Below are 16,125 nucleotides of genomic sequence, written 5' to 3'. Positions count from 1 at the left end.
CAACTCTTTCTGTTATCTGGAGGGACCTTTGCATTGTAATTTCAAAATATTTTATCATAAAGAGAAAAATGTTGACCTGAGTGAAATTCTTGATATATTTATTCTCAGTCTGGTGGCTCTAGAGGAGATGTTTGAAAATTGACTTTATACTTCTTTCTTCCGACATTATCATTCTCAATAAATGCTATGTAACTTTATGAAAACAAATCTCTTTTCCATTTTGCTTAACCCACTTTGGATACCTGGCTTTGTATGGGTGGTGAGAATTATTCTTTCTGTACAGAAAGCCTTTGCAGCCTTCCCAGATGAAGTGCATATACGCATGTGTTAAATTGCATGTTAACTGAAAGAATGTGTCTGGAGCTACTGTTCTTTCACCCTGCTGAGTTACCTTTGCCATTCTTTACTCCGTCACAGTGCCTAAACTGACATCCTTTTAATGATGGACATATACTAAGCTGACAAACTGGCACTCTATTTTAGGTATCATATATCACTGTGATCTGACCAAAGAGGAACTGGAGCCAAGAGTTTTCCGGGAGGTGACTGTGAAAGGATTTGATCCTTCAGTTTACCAGACAATTCAGGTAATAAACATGAATCCTGCTGTCTTGCTCTGAGCATTTATGCAAGAGTTTAACAAAATTGCACTTGGTTAAGGGTGGCTAAGGGTAAGAGTGCTTTTATTAGCTCCTGGGTTGCAGGTCTGTGAGTGCTCTGAAGGAATTCCATGAAGTCTTGTTAGAGAGATTGGAAGATGCCACTGCAAGTAACCAGGGCAGACTCAATCCTCAGTCATCTTACATTATGAGGCAATATGTTTTCTAATTTTTTCCTATGTTATGGTATTCTTTGATATTTGTTTTAACATCAAGCTGCTGCTTTTGCACGTTTATGTATTTCTTCCACCAGGGCAACTTGGCATGGGTCCCATAGGCAAGTGTGCGATAGGGCAAGGCTTAAGAGGCAGTGGATAAATAGAGGAAACTTAGAATAGCAAGTCATCTTCCCAGCACTTCCACAGTATTTCAGGGCCCACTGTGGGAAGTGGCAACAATAGATAAAACACTTCTGTCCCCACCACTCTTGTATAAAAATAGTGATGATTTTTGCCACAAGTTCATACTGTGGATCTCTATTAAGACCTCAAGAAGAAATTGAGAGGAAAGAAGGAAATGCATTGATTCATTTGTAGCGATCATCAAATATGAAATCTGTCACAGAACTATGAAGGGTCTTAACCATGATTATTTGGAGGGAAAGCAGGAAAATATCTAGTGATGTGAACAGAAAAATCATGTTCATTCATGCTGTGTAAGAATTTCCCATTCTGTCCACCTTTCCAAGAACTGCCATAGTATATTATGTTCATTAGTGCATCAGTGCAGTTACACTTGGAGCGACTCACTTTGATTTTCAAAAGAGCAGGATTAGACCCTTTGCTTGCAGTGCTGGAACAACTAGAACAAGAAGCAAAAGATAAAAGCAATTTAAAATACATATATGTAATTAACATTTCTAATGTAAAACCCCATGAAGCAATTATTATACAGGTCTAACAGCTTTTAGTATTAGACATTTAAACGATTTGGGACAAGGACATCTGTACACCACCTAGTAGGATAGGATCTGGGTCCATGGGATATTGCTTTAGTACTTAATAAATAGTAGGTTAGCACTGCATTAATACTGTTTTAACTATTTCCCAAGGTTCTAATGATTCATTGGGACTCCATGAATAAAGAATTAAAAGACAAATATATTTGTTCTGTGTAGCATAGTTTCACGAAAAATGGGTGTTGTCAAATATGCCTGCTACCTCTTAGGAGGGTAAGGTTGCATGGGTGGTTTATAACGTCATCAAACGCTCGGATTTCCAAAGAGGCCTTTTGTCTTCGTAAAACAAAGGCCCCTGGATTTAAAAGTTTGCACAAGTGGAGTTAAAATTACAGACATGGATGATCTACAAACTGGTTCTGTGAGACATGAACACGGAGAGAAATGAGTGAGGTCTTTCCTAGCAAGGTCTAATGCTGTTCAGTAAATTCCTCGGGAATCTAGAGAATAAAATCTTTGGAAATATTTGGAGTCAACAAAGATTGTCAGATAACAAAGTAAGAAGGGTACTGATTTATAAAGATGTGAACTGCTTGTTAAATGGTCCCATTATGACAATCTGCATTTCAGTGTAGCCAAGTGAGGGTAAGACATCTGGGAACCAGAGAGGGATTTATCCCTCTTCAAAATCTGAAATCAGGTAGGTTGTCAGCTGGTCTCCCAGAGCTCCCTTTGCAATCCCTGGAAGGCATAAGCTGCATCTACAGTAACAAGCAGTGTGGCTTAATAATTACAGGAGTGAAATGGTTTGGCTTGAGGATCCAATGTCCACTTTGAGAGTTTTACTTTGGACTAGCTGTAGTTCTGTCCTTTGAACAGAATTTCCATTATTGGTTGAAATACTTTTGGTGCACTCCCAGAGTGTATCTGCTACGTCAGTTACATCCAGAAGGAATCCAGTCTGTGTACACTGAAACTTGTCTGCTGTGGGAAGTGAGAGTGGTGAGGAGACTTGCTTTAGAACCACACTTCCGTTTTGAACTGAAATGCTATTGCAGGTGCACCAAAGGCTCAGGCAGGTATCTCAGTTTAGTAACATAGGGATTCCTTTGGGGGTGCCTGTTCCTCTCATGGAAGTGAAGGCATGTAAGAATTAGCTAAGTTTAAGGCTCATAAAGTTAAGAGAAATTACTCCTATGGAAAGCAGTGTATGCTACAGGTGATATAGAACAGATTCAGGAAAATACAGGGCCCTTCGTAGACTACTGCATTGACGTCATAACAAGTATTGTGACTAAAAAAATTATGCAAAATACACATTTTTAAGTGATAAGTAATCTTTCCACTAAACACAGCTTTGGTAAACCCCTAATAAAATACTATGTCCAGTTCAGGACTTTAAGATAGATATGGAACTTCTAGAGAGAGTTCATAGAAATTTGTTGAAATCAGAGGATCATTTAGATTAGAAAAGACCTTTAAGGTTATTGAGCCCAAACTGGAAGCCTAACACTACCAAGTCCACCACTAAACCATGTGTCAGATCCAGGTGATGACATCAGACTGGCCTCCACCAGTGGTGACACCTTACTAGACCCAAGCAGGGTTGGATACACAAGCACAATACACACACAGATGATCAAAAGGCTTTTATTACCTTGACGTCTCAGCGGGGGTTCCCCAACAATTACCTGAGCGAGGTAAATAGCAAGTGGGGAGGTCCAAGGCACCGTGGAGTGATGGCTTATGGCAAGGAACAACGGGCATGAGCTTATGAAGCTTTTCTGTGAGAGTGTGCATGCGCAGTAAATCTAGATAACATAATGGCTAGTGTATAGCCTTGCAGGTGAACATGTACAGGGAAAGTGCATGACAGGGAAACCCAGCCTAGGGCAGCATAAGCAATGATATGCTACAATGTGAAATAGAAATCTCCGCTGCCTTAACAGAGCATAAAGGGATTTATTATAAAGAATCTTGGAAATAGCTGTACTGACCTCCATTGCCTATCTCCTCACCATTCTTCTGCACGTAACTGTAAACCGTGTCCCTAAGTGCCACATCTACACATCTTTAAATACCTCCAGGGATGGTGACTCAGCCAAAATAATAAGGGGTCTAGAAAAACAGTCGTCATATTGCGATGCTTAGTATATTTAATACTTGCAATTAACTGAAGAAATATTGGAGGTTGAATTAATTATTTTATATGTAGGATTTTGCATCTGTAGAGTAAGAGTGGAATAAAGGATTTTTCTTTCGGTAGACAAAAGGTATAACAAGATCCAGTGCCTAAAGTGGAACTTAAATAAACTTAGCCTGGAAAAGGGTGAAATGACCTAGGAAAAAAAGTTAAGCAACAGTGTGACAGCATGGCTTGGAGTCTTTGAAAGGAGATTAGGTGTTTTTCTTAATCTCTTATTTTTAATTTTGCCTCTGGCAAATACACAGGGCAGATTTTCTAAAAGCATAAAGAAAGTAGTGTGTATGCATGAGGTGGTTGTGAACAGCCCCATCTGTTTGTCTCTCTATCTCCAGACAGAAATCAGTGTGTTGTAGAAGACAGTTTGCTGGAAATGTTCTCACAGAAAATGTGTTTTTACTGCTTTACTCAAAGTCATTAAGGAAAACTTCAGGGCATAGTGAGCTGAAAAAGAGAAGGAAAACAGCATTCTCTTTAGGAAAGAACTTGGAACAATTATAATACTGCCATCAAACTCAGAAGGATAATAATGGAACACAAATACCCATGTAATTAAAAAGGGTTTAGAAGGGGTTGCCATAAATTAGAAATAATGTATTTTTCTACTAAATCAAATTTTATGAAATAAATGTCTGGAAAAACAAAATCTCATTTTACATTTAAATCAATTACATGCTAAATTAAGGTAAAGTAGAACAGTAATACAAATAATTTCAAGGAGGAAGCATGCTGTTGCTATGCCCTTGGAAACCTTCACTTTGTAAATCACTGGCAGAGCTTCACTGCTAGGCTGTAATGGGGTTGAAGTTAATATCACTGTTTCTGGTTTTCTCTTTACTTACTCCTGCTCAGTACCAGCTCTAGGGAAATGTGACCTGTGTAGTTACAATTGCATCAGTGCTTATAAAGGGCACTCTTGGCTCACCACTCGTGCAGTTTTGCCTTTTATCAACAAATGATCTCAAGTGTGGCAACATCTTGGAAATTAGTTTCCCATATCATTCAGATCCATGGAGAAATCTCAGCTGAGCTATGAAAGAGGCTGTTTGGGACTGGCTGGTCACCTTTGTAGTAACTCATCCTGCCAGTGCTACACACTTCTGCCAGACTCCAATCCTCGTTTCCATTTGTGGGATCCCAGTGGGACCCTTGATGCTTCTGCTTGGAGGAGGGATAGGGAGACGGCGGCTTATCAAAGCAGTTTATAAATGGCTGTCAACCTAGACTATAGCCTTGCATAGCCATTGCAAAACTCGGGCAACGTTGCAGGGAATTGTGAAAGAAACTCTAAGTATACTGAGAATAGGCAAAGGAGAATGAACAACACTCTGGAATTTATTTCATAATTTTAATTTCCATAAGACTTACTTAGTAAAGAATAATATTGCTGGCTCTGTTTTGATGCATGTCCATAATGAGAGACATGTCTCCTGCCAAGGTTCTTCCTTTATTCTCATATACCTGAAGAAATACCTGCTAAGACTAGCAATCTTCCTAGCTTTGCCTTTGTAGCATAAATGAAACTTTAATGAGTTGTTGTTCTTTAGCAGTCTTTGAACATAACTGAGTTAAGAAGACTTGAACTGAAGTGTAAGGTGTCATGTGTATATGAAACGTGAATTAATGGCAATTGGAAAAAGCCACAGTGCCTGTCTTTTGCTCTTTCATATCCACTTTACAGTATTTCATAGGTGCTGTGCAGTGCAAGTGTAGACCAATAATAAAGGTTATTACACTAAGTAAATTTATGGTAGAGCAGCTGCTTTGTAGTACTTGAGGTTAAGTTCTTGCCCTTTGGTAGCCCAAAGTAAGAACAAATTTGCCAACTTACCTTGCACTGAAGGGAGAGCTGTTTCAAGGTACCTGATACCTAGGTTGTTGGCTCTATGTGACACCCTGCAAGTACACAGTCTTAACTTACTCTGCAGTAGCTTATGCATATGCCGTTACCTTGAAATATTCTGTGTGACCTTCATGAAAAAGTCAGACTGATTAAAATGCTTGCCGCACATCAAAAATTTATCCTGGCTACTTTTGATGAACAAAGTTGCATTAATAACTTTTCTTCTGCCAAACACTTCTTGAAACTTGTCTCTGCTTCCCTGCGCACTTCCATCCATCACAATGACAGACTTTTTCAGGAAATACCCTGGGGTGGGTTTTACAGGAGGAAAAAACACTTTTGCAGGAACTTAAAAATGGCACTTGCCTTAAGCTGTTTACTGCATAAATAACTCAACTGCTGCTTTAAATAAAGCCTTTATTTTATCTTCACAAAATTGCCAACTGAGTTCTTATATGCCTCTCCATATTAACACCTCACAGTGACACTTAATCATGGGTAATCAGTCTTCTGGCCTGGCTCACAACTCACTTTCGGGCTGATATGCAGGATTCTAAGTGTTGAAATTGCAACAATAAAAATGTTGTTTGGCTCCTTTCGCCATTCTTTGAATACCTTCCAGTACTGTCCTTAAAATAGTTTGAGATGAACCAAAGATAGATACTGCTATTGGCAGATGCATTTTGGATTAGCTCTTGCAGGAAGAATGGTGAAATTCATAACCCAACTTAGTTTTACAACTTAGTTTGATTTAAAAGCAGCTGCTATTTAGATGTTGTTGCAGAGATGAAAGAAGGACAAGTCTTAAAAAGGGTATTTCTTTTCTTGGGGCTGAGGTGAATTTCCTCATCTTTCTTTTGCAGAAGTTATTTTTATAGGTGAAGTAATTGTCATGAGAAGTTTATTGTTCAGTCTTTCACCTCCATCTTCAAGCCCTTACAGCACTGATTTCAAGTTATGAGCCACTGATAGGGAAAATTTGTTTACAGGCATTCAAATTCCTAGCGGAACTTTACACCGGACAGTTTGGCACAGTGGTTAATCTCTGTTTCAGGAAAACAAAATGCTGAGAGAAGATGAGTCAGGCTTGAGGTTGATTGGCAGAGTTGTGGGAGAAACTTGTGCACAGCACCTGCCCACGCTAATCCTGGATCTTGCCATTGCTGGTGGTGTCATTCCATGAGCATTAAATACCTTCATCAAAATAAAAACTAACAGAGGAAAGCAGTGTCCTGTGAAAGCTGTAGTAAGCTCAACCTGCTTAGCAATGCAAGAGCTGATATTATCATTGTTTTTTCAGTGTGGTTATAGAGATGGTCATAATGTTGTTTCGTTCCCTTATCTACATCTATATGAATAGATCACTGGAGTTTGGAGAGAAATTCAGTAGCTTTGAATCTATCTCTGTTGAGAAAAAGCACTCTCATACTGGAGAAAAAAGGCATGTACTTCTCACACTGATTCTGAGCAAAGAATTCTTCCCTTTTCTTCAGGGGAGTAAGTTGTTTTGGCATCATTTTCTTCCCCCTCCTGAGAATCCAGCACAGTCAAAAGGGGATTGATTTTCGAGGAGTTGGACTTTCTTGCTTCTAACAGTATTTGGGGTTTGAATCCTGCCTTGATCTCACAGGGTGGGAGGGTAGAATTCATAGTTGGGGGAAACAAGTTGCTTATTGTTGTTTGTTTCTATTCTACTCCTTTTATTTCTTTGTGGTTCCATATTGCAGTAAGGAAGAAAATGAAGAAATACTGGGGGGACGAGGAAATGTGAACAAATGCACCAATTCTAGCGATTGCCACAGTGTGGCAGACGCTTGCCCCCTTGCAGGGGGAAAATGAGCTTTGAGCTGCTTCCATCAGAGCTCCCAGGAAGAAGGCTGAAGTCTTCAGCTATGATCTCTGCCAGTGTTTTGGCAGTGGCTGTGGTTTTGGCACCAAGACAACAATCTTGCTCTGGAGGACATCAACAAAATCACAGTGACAGCTGTGGCAGCATTGGCTGTTTGCCTGTGTGAATTTAGCATCTCACACCCTTGGCATGTGGCTGTTACAAACACCACTTTAATCTGCCATTACCTCTTCTAATTGCAGGTCAGTGAAGAAACACAAACTGAAAATGTAGTCCTCTAGTTTTAAGACCCTGTATTTCTTGAAAGGCAAGAGATTATATATTAAATATGTTACTTATTTGCAGCCACAGTACACTCCATTTTAAGGGGGGAAAAGTGTGAAGGACTAGATGTCTAGAAGAGTATCAAGTGAAGGATTTCCCATAATAACCTTACATGCTCATGAACTTTGAGATCCTTGTGCCTGAGCAGAGGAGTGACAGTTGGGTCCACACCCATTATATTTAAGCAGCCCCATCCACATCAGGTAATTCACATCAGTAATTCTCACAGACCATAATATCCCTTAAGTGTCTGGAGTAGGAACCAGATCTCTCCATTCCAAGTAAGAGAATGAAGGGATAGGACTTCGCATTGCCTTCTTCAGCAATCCAGTTCAAATCCTCGTTTAAGGCCTAAATGCAGGGGGTTGCTTTATCCCTTTCTTACAAACCACAGGGGACTGCTGCACAATTTAGGATGCTGAGAGCTGTTGTTCAGCAGAATGCAGAACAATGGAAATATGGTTTGGGATGGAGGAGTGCAGAATTGCTCTTAGGAAGAATTAGCACAATACCAGACCACACAGCATGGAGGATAATATTAAAATACCAGTCTTCATGTTCATTTGGATCGTCACATAGGCTTTGTGATTCACCAAGCTCTTAATATTGGATTGTTTATTTTTCTGCTAAGTGTGCAGGGAATTGAAGAGCTGCTTAAAATATTAGAGTCTGCAGAACCTTCATGCTCAAGATATTATAAAAATGTTCATTTGTTTTAAGCCTACAAGAGAAGTGATGGCTTAGTAGTTTAACTAAAAGTCATTGTGAAATATTATTCTTGTGTCTTACTCAGTAGAACTTTTGTTTGAACTCTCAGTGGTTTGTTTTCCACTTTTCTAGTGAATGGAGATGTTAGTTGGCATACTCAATCCCAAGCTGCATTTCATGTTCCATTTCTTTCTCAGAATTCCTTAAAACACAAGGTGAAATAACATGGATTCAAACAGAGCTGTAACCATTGAACATAGTGTAGAGAATCCCTTTTTACATACAGGAGTTTTAAACAAGAGCTTGAGCAATTTTAATGGAGCTTAAAGGATTTACAGCCTCCCATGTCTTAAATGATTGCATCCTTAATTGTGAATAAAAAATAGTTTTGATTTTTACAATAAATGTTGAAATATATTTTGCCATCAGGAGAAAGATTTAAGAAGTCATTCACTCAGACACCTTAAATGAACATGTGTGTTTAAGCCTTCAGGAATTTCAGTAGGTAGATTCTTTGCTGATACAGAGAGATTAAAATGAGAATGATGTTGTAGTAAAAATGCTTGTTTCTTGTCCTCTTTCTAAACAAATCACTGAAGATTTCTTCCGTTCTCTTTTTTCTCCAGCTTTCATGTTCACTCCTGTGATTGATCTCACCTCCAGTAATTAACCATGAACACATTACTATTTTAATTAACTCACAAGATAAGTAAGAATTCTATTTAATGATTCTGAGTGGGAATCTTTTAACTTTTCTTCTTCCTGTTGTATAAGCATATCAGTGTTATTTCTCAAAGGTAGTGAGTATTATTAGCTTCATTCTACAGGAGCAGAAGCATTCAGAATGACATTTGTCCGTGGTTGCTCATTGATGAGGTGTTGCGCTGGGGGTATGTTTTGATGGTTTGCTGTTCTAAAGGAAGTGGTTTGCTACTCCTCTTTTTGCTGATCCTCAGAGTTGAGTCTTCAGATGAGGTCTGAAAACTTAATCAAGCAAGTTATTAAAGTCTTACACAAGTAGCAGTTCATAGAACTTAAGCATCAATAAAAAGCCCCTGTTCTTGATACCCCTAATATATTAAATGCTGACAAAATGCTGTCTTTTGATTAGTATGGTGTTTGTGTGTCTTGTATAGTGCAGATTGAACAGCCAGTTCCATCAGTGATGGAGGATCAAACACACAGGATGCTTCCACAAAAAAACTGCTCTGAAGCTTCTCTGTGGCTCTTTAATTCTTGTTTAGACCAAGCAGTCATAAAAATGAAAAAATTCAGCACACTAGAACTGCATGTATAGTTCCCTACTGAAAGAAAGAAGTGGAAGCTACCACTTTTCTTTCTCTGTCCCTTTTTTGAAGCTAAATGTCAAACTTTGGCGTGCCAGCATTGTTCAGAATGAGAGCGCTCCTCTGCAAGTGTGAGAATATTTCTAGCCATCTGCCCACCCATTACTTTGACTCATGGAGCCTACCCAGGAGGATCTTAAATTGTCATGATAATGCTGCATTGAGGACGGATCACTCTGGGACCACAGTCCTTGGTTTTATTCACACAGCTGGCAGAAGATCATTAGATAATTGCAGTTGTGAGTCATCACTGGTGTGGGCCAGCATTTGAGCCATTGATCAAGCAAGGAAACGCATTGAATTCCTTTACCAGGCCACCAAGATAACCAGACTTTTCTGGTTGTCTTTTTCAGTACTGTGCTAGCAGTGTCATGTAAGTCTGTTGAATAGTCATTAGGCTCCCAAAGAAGGGGATTTACATTTAGTATATGTACATGCAGGTTTATGTCTGTGTCTGCCACAGGATGGTTTTTAAATTCAAGCAAATTTGCAGAATAGTAGTTATAGTTGTTTAATGAAGCCCATATTACTTGAGAATAAAATATTGTGTGCTCTGTTTATAGGTGTTTACACATCTGTAATATATATGGGCAAATTTTAAAAGATTTTAAATTTGCTTCTAATTTTCACATCTAAATTTTTAATATTTAAATATTTAAGCCATTTTCTGAAATTTCCCTTCTCAGTGCAAGTGGTGGATTTCTTAATGTGTCTGTTCTCGCCAGCTGTAGATTTTATTATATATGTAAAGTCCCTCAATGGCCTTCACATCTCTCAAAACAATCATGGTTTTGTGAAAGGTGAAAGGCTGAGAGAAGGGAGGCCCTTGTTCTCTTTCAGAGTCTTTGTCGTCTTCTGCTTTTGAAGCCTCTCTTCTTGAAATCATATAAATTACAGATAAAAACAATCTCAAAAGCTCATTTAATCCATTGCAGTCCAAGAGGTAGGATATTGGCTGTTCCTGCAAGAAGAGAGGAACCAGCTGTTACTGCCCAGCAGGTGGTTGCAGTTGTGAACAGAAAAACCTGTAGCAGAGCTGCCGTATTAACCAAGGGACAGAAAAACTGGGAAAGGGAAGAAACTACAGTGCCTGAATGTGGTTGGAGGTGATTGCAACATGGGCATGTAGCCATGTCCCAAAGCTGGCCATCATGGCTACCAAGGCTAGAGCATGCCGATCTGTCCTGGGCTCTGTGGCAGGTCACTTCTGCCTGTACCGTTCCCGACTGGCTTTTCTCTGCCTTGTGTTTAAAAGCCTTCAGTCTCCCTAGGTGATCTGTCCCAGTGTCTCACTGTATTTACTGTTAAAAAGCTTTTGCAGGGAGCAGGGTGTTTGCCACAAGACCCCACCTGAATTCCCTTGCTGCAGTTGAAATGCATTGCTTTGTGTCCTCCACAGACATGGAAGACAGGTAATCCTCTTCTAGTTACAGCAAACTTCTGCATATTTAGAGACTGTCACCATGTGTCCCTGCAATTTTTTTCCTTTAGACTGAAAATAGACAAAACAAAGGCTGCACTCTGTTCAGTTTTTCTAGCGGATTGTACTTTCCGGGCATCCTATCACTCTTCTTTCCCTCCCTGAAATCTCTTTAGATGCTCAGCATATGGTGTGCCATGGTTTAAACTGAACACAGCACTCTAGCTGAGGCTTTGCAAATGTTGAATACAGCTGAAATATGCTTCATACATCTTGTGGGTGAGACTTTGGTTTGTATGTCCCAGGATAGGGTTTGCCTTTTCCCTGACAATTCATTGTTTGTTCAAGTTCAGTTTGGCATGTACTATAACTCCAGGATACTTTTCTGAATTACTTTTGTCATTTGTTACCTATCCTGTGTGTCATTGCACCTGTCAGAGTATAGTATGTTGCATTTCTGTCCTGATTGGGTTGCATTTTACTTTTTCAGGTAGTTTTGCCTTCTGTTGGTTACTCCTTCCAAAAAGCACTCCTTGTCCCCTCTTTTCTGCAGCGTCTCAGTGTTTCCTGTTGGCAGTTAAGCTTCCCCGCAGCTCCATATTCCGTTTAAATACTTTACAGTGGATGCATCTCTCATTCTGAATGGTGTCACTGTAGGCCACCAGGGAACTGGGATGTTTTCAGAATAGAAATGGCTCTGGCAGAGCTGGGAGGTTTGTGTTTCAGAGCTGCAGGCCTCCAAGAACACACAAGTTGGTAACTAGTTTATGCAGTCATTTATTAGGCTTATTCAACTGATACAGATTGGTTTAAGGTAGTACAGCAGCCTGCAGAGAACAAAATAGAATGTTGTTACTCATTTATTTACTTGTGTTATCACAGCACTTTGGAGTCTTAGTCATGGAGCACATTCACCAGTGTGCTGGATAACATAGAAATGCAGGCCATCGCAGGGCTCTTACCAACTACGGCTTGAAAGCAGGACAGAGAAATAAATTGCGTTTGGAAGATTAATAATGATAACTATGCATTAACTACATACAGGAGACAAAAGCAAATTAGAATTGGTAATATTTAAAAATAATAAAAATGCAGATAAACTTTTGAGAGATCTATTTATAAAAATAAATATTCTATTTATAAACTTTTGATATTTTAATAAATGTTTTTATAAATATTTTTATAAATATTTTTATAAATATTTTAATATTTTAATAAATATTTTAATAAATATTTTAATAAATATTTTAATAAATATTTAAATAAATATTTATAAACTTTTGAGAGAGATATATTTGTATATATCACCACAGCCCAATAAAATTATACTTGCTTTCTTCATCTGGGGCCAGAACTGCTTGGTGGATTAGGATTTTGTTGTTGTTGTTAATTAACATTCATCACAGTGGTGGAAAACAGATTAATAGAGTTGAGAGAGGAAAGCAGCAATTTCAAATGTTGGTGAGATCTTACATAGATTTGATTCAGACTTAGTGTAACGAAGTTGTTCATAACCCAAGAGCCTCTGCAAAGTAAATGAGCTGTGTGGCCACTGCCTGGAGCAGACTGCAATTTAGAGATGAAGGGAAGCAAATGATAGCGTATCTTGTAAACTAAAGCTATAACTCTTGCTTTTAGTGTGAGCATGATTACCTTAGAAAAGGATGCATATTAACCAAAATGATCATACAATAGTTGTGAGCAGTTCAGTTTGTACTAAGGAAATAATTTTTACTAAATAGAAATGAGGAGGTTTTGGAGAACCTCTCATCAGTGTTCTCTAGCACAGTCACACCTCTTAATATGTTGGCATTGCTGGACATTTTCAATGATGTAGTCTCCATTTATACCAAACAGAAAAAATTTGCACTAATAACAGGTAAGGCAAAGCTAAAAAGGCTTCTTAGTCAATAGCTTTTTATCTAGACAGATTTGGTATATTGTTTTTTCTTACTTAAATTGTCATTCACTGGTGAAGAGAGAGGACCAATTAAACACAGAGTGCTTCGATAATTATCCAGAGATGCAGTTGTGAACTAGTGTAAGTGGAACACATATGAGTGGGATTGGTCAGGAGTCTTCTGTCTTGCCCACCCTGAGTACAAGATCAGAAGTAGTAAAAGTTTTAAAATGGCAAATCTTGGGGCATTCTGAAAGAATGTTTTTTCCAAGGAAAAGGAAGGAAGGTTCACTTTCTACCCAGAAACAGTTCAGTCACTAATAATGTGAGTTTTTTCCTGTGGGCTTTGTCTGCTTGTGATCCAGTACAAATTCATCACTGCACAATTCTATTAAGGGTAATCTAGTTTGCATCTTCATTTAACAGTTGATTTGATTTTGTCAACACTGCCCAGAGGTACTGATAGAATATCATCTTTCCTTAGATTAATTATTTCTGTTCTGTCCTTGAGAATTTCTCCCAGGAAATTTATGGGACAAGGGAAGCCTCTTAGAAATACCATTATTATTCATAGTAACTAGTTTTTCAACTGTGTAGATGAATGATATAAAGAAATAGATGATTTCCTTAGTTCTGGCTTGTTCTCACAGACAGGGAAAAATTGATACATAAATTCTCCCCGACAGCTCCCTGAACTGCTTGCTTTTCAGCCAATTTGTCAATTATTTTTGAAGGTAATAGTGCATGGTGATCACTGCTAACAGCTAAAAATAGACAAGATGCAGAAAAGTTTCAAAGCATAATGGTAGAATGCCTAAAATCAGGGAATCTTTTACCAATAGGAACATCCCTGACTTTTTCCTTCTAGTTACTGGTGGGTTTTGAACTGTTGACACTCACTGAAGTTAGCTTGACACCGTTAGACATTTGATCTGTTGATTTATTAGTAGTTGATTATTAGTAGTTGAATTCCTTACGACTGATAAGTTTGTGGAATTTTGCTGTCTTGTTCACAGTTTTCCCAAGAAAGAAGATTGCTACAAGCGGTCCTTAGTTTTATAGCTTTAAAAAACAAAGGCTTTCCTCTTTTCTCCTTCATTTTTCTACTCCTTGTTTCAACAGTATTACAGGGATGCATCAGCACACTTCTTGGTGTTCCTGTTACGAAGTACGTTGAAGTCTTGATTATGACATCTGTTTGGAAATTACATTGTCAAGTAAATTTTTTTGTGGATTGCTTTGTACTAGTTTTAGTTTAATTTTTTCCATAAGTATTGTTAACAACTGTGTCACAAAAACTCATTCTCATAATTCTTTCCTACTTCTTGCTACTCACTGGGTGTTTTTTCTTCATTGTACAGTGAGTACTGCAAATCTGAAAACAATAGATGAGCCTGAAGTACCGTCTCCACAACAAGGAGGTGGTCACCAAGACACAACTGTTGAAATCAATGGTATCTGATCCTTAGAATTATTTTCTTCTAAGCTAGCACCCCAAATATTTCCTAGGACTTTAGATTATCCTTAACCATTCTCAAGGTTTTTTTTCTTTTAGTTCTCCTGCAATTTTGGGTTTTTTTTAATCATGTAGGGGCACAAATGGGTAACTTTAAATTCAAGCTTAAGTCTCAGAAATTAAATTATTTGTAGTGATAATTTCAGTGAGAAACCACACATGGAAGTGCTTTACAATACTTTTAAGTGACCTGTTTATTTCAGTTAAGTTCTTCAGAATAAATATTCACAGGGTAAATGATCTGGGACTGATTTTGAAACATGCATTGTCTAGTGCAGGTGATCTCTTGTTTCTTTTCAAACCAAAAAGTAGGAATGAAGAGTATCAGCTATTTTTTCAATATCGTGCTAGCACATGCAGAATTTTTATAGGTGTTTAGTGCTTTATAGCACCTCTGGTTTTGGGTAGCCAACTTGACGTCTATAAACATGGTATGATTCTTTAAGGAAGAGAAAGCAGTGTGCTCTGAAATTGTCCAGCTATTGCTTTTTGGCAGTGTAAGCGGAATGTGTGTGTCCTCTTGGGGCTTTGACACAAGCTGGACACTTGACATCACTAGGGCCAAGACTGCATTTGTTCTGTGCAAGAATTTTTGAATACAGGTTTACAGATGAAATCTGAACACCCTGAACTGTGTAGATGCCCCTTTTTTAGGGAGAAAAAACAACACTGGTTGTGTCATCTTTTTGAAGCTTATAAAAGCTCAACAGCACAGCTCTGTTGAGATAACCGAGCAAGATGGAGTCAGAAACAGAAAAGATGAATTAGCCAGTAACTGTTTTGAGTGAATATATCTCTTTCTTAGCATGTTGAATTAGATGCGTGCACCTACCACAGCATAAAGATGTGACCAGCTGTGACCAGCAGAAGTAGGGAGGTGATAGTCCCCCTGTACTCTGCACTGGTGAGGCCACACCTGGAGTATTGTGTCCAGTTTTGGGCACCTCAATACGAGAGGGATATCGAGGTGCTGGAGCGAGTGCAGAGGAGGGCAACGAAGCTGGTGAAGGGCCTGGAGAACAAATCCTATGAGGAGAGATTGAAGGAGCTGGGACTGTTCAGTTTGAGGAGGAGAAGGCTGAGGGGAGACCTCATCACTCTCTACAGCTACCTGAAAGGACATTGTAGAGAGGTTGGTGCTGGTCTCTTCTCACAGATAATTAGTAAGAGAACAAGAGGGAATGGCTTTAAACTCCAACAGGGGAGGTTCAGACTGGACATTAGGAAAAAATTTTTCACAGAAAGAGTGGTCAGACAGTGGAATAGGCTGCCCAGGGAGGTGGTGGAGTCACCATCACTGGATGGTCGTTTAGATGAGCTGTTGGGGAATACAGTGTAGGGGAGAACTGCAGAGTAGGGCTGATGGTTGGACTCGATGATCCCAAGGGTGTTTTCCAACCTGAATGATTCTGTGATTCTGTGATAAAGCCATAAATAAGAATAGTTATTGTGGAGTAGC

At 38.8% G+C, this 16,125-nt stretch overlaps 1 protein-coding gene across 2 annotated transcripts in view; it reads left to right on the top strand.

The window, feature by feature from the left end:
* PREP (prolyl endopeptidase) overlaps positions 1 to 16,125 on the top strand; it is a 115,139-nt gene that overhangs the window by 74,555 nt on the left and 24,459 nt on the right. For both annotated transcript variants that reach the window (XM_074862199.1, XM_074862200.1), the window contains exon 10: positions 484 to 587. In XM_074862199.1, coding sequence (XP_074718300.1) covers positions 484 to 587 — 104 coding nt within the window. The remainder of the gene's footprint in view (positions 1 to 483; positions 588 to 16,125) is intronic.

This window comes from Strix uralensis, chromosome 3, assembly GCF_047716275.1.
Source record: "Strix uralensis isolate ZFMK-TIS-50842 chromosome 3, bStrUra1, whole genome shotgun sequence".
Taxonomy (NCBI): Eukaryota; Metazoa; Chordata; class Aves; order Strigiformes; family Strigidae; genus Strix; species Strix uralensis.
The sequence above is the reverse complement of the archived record's forward strand: the minus strand, read 5'-3'. Positions and strand labels throughout refer to the sequence as shown.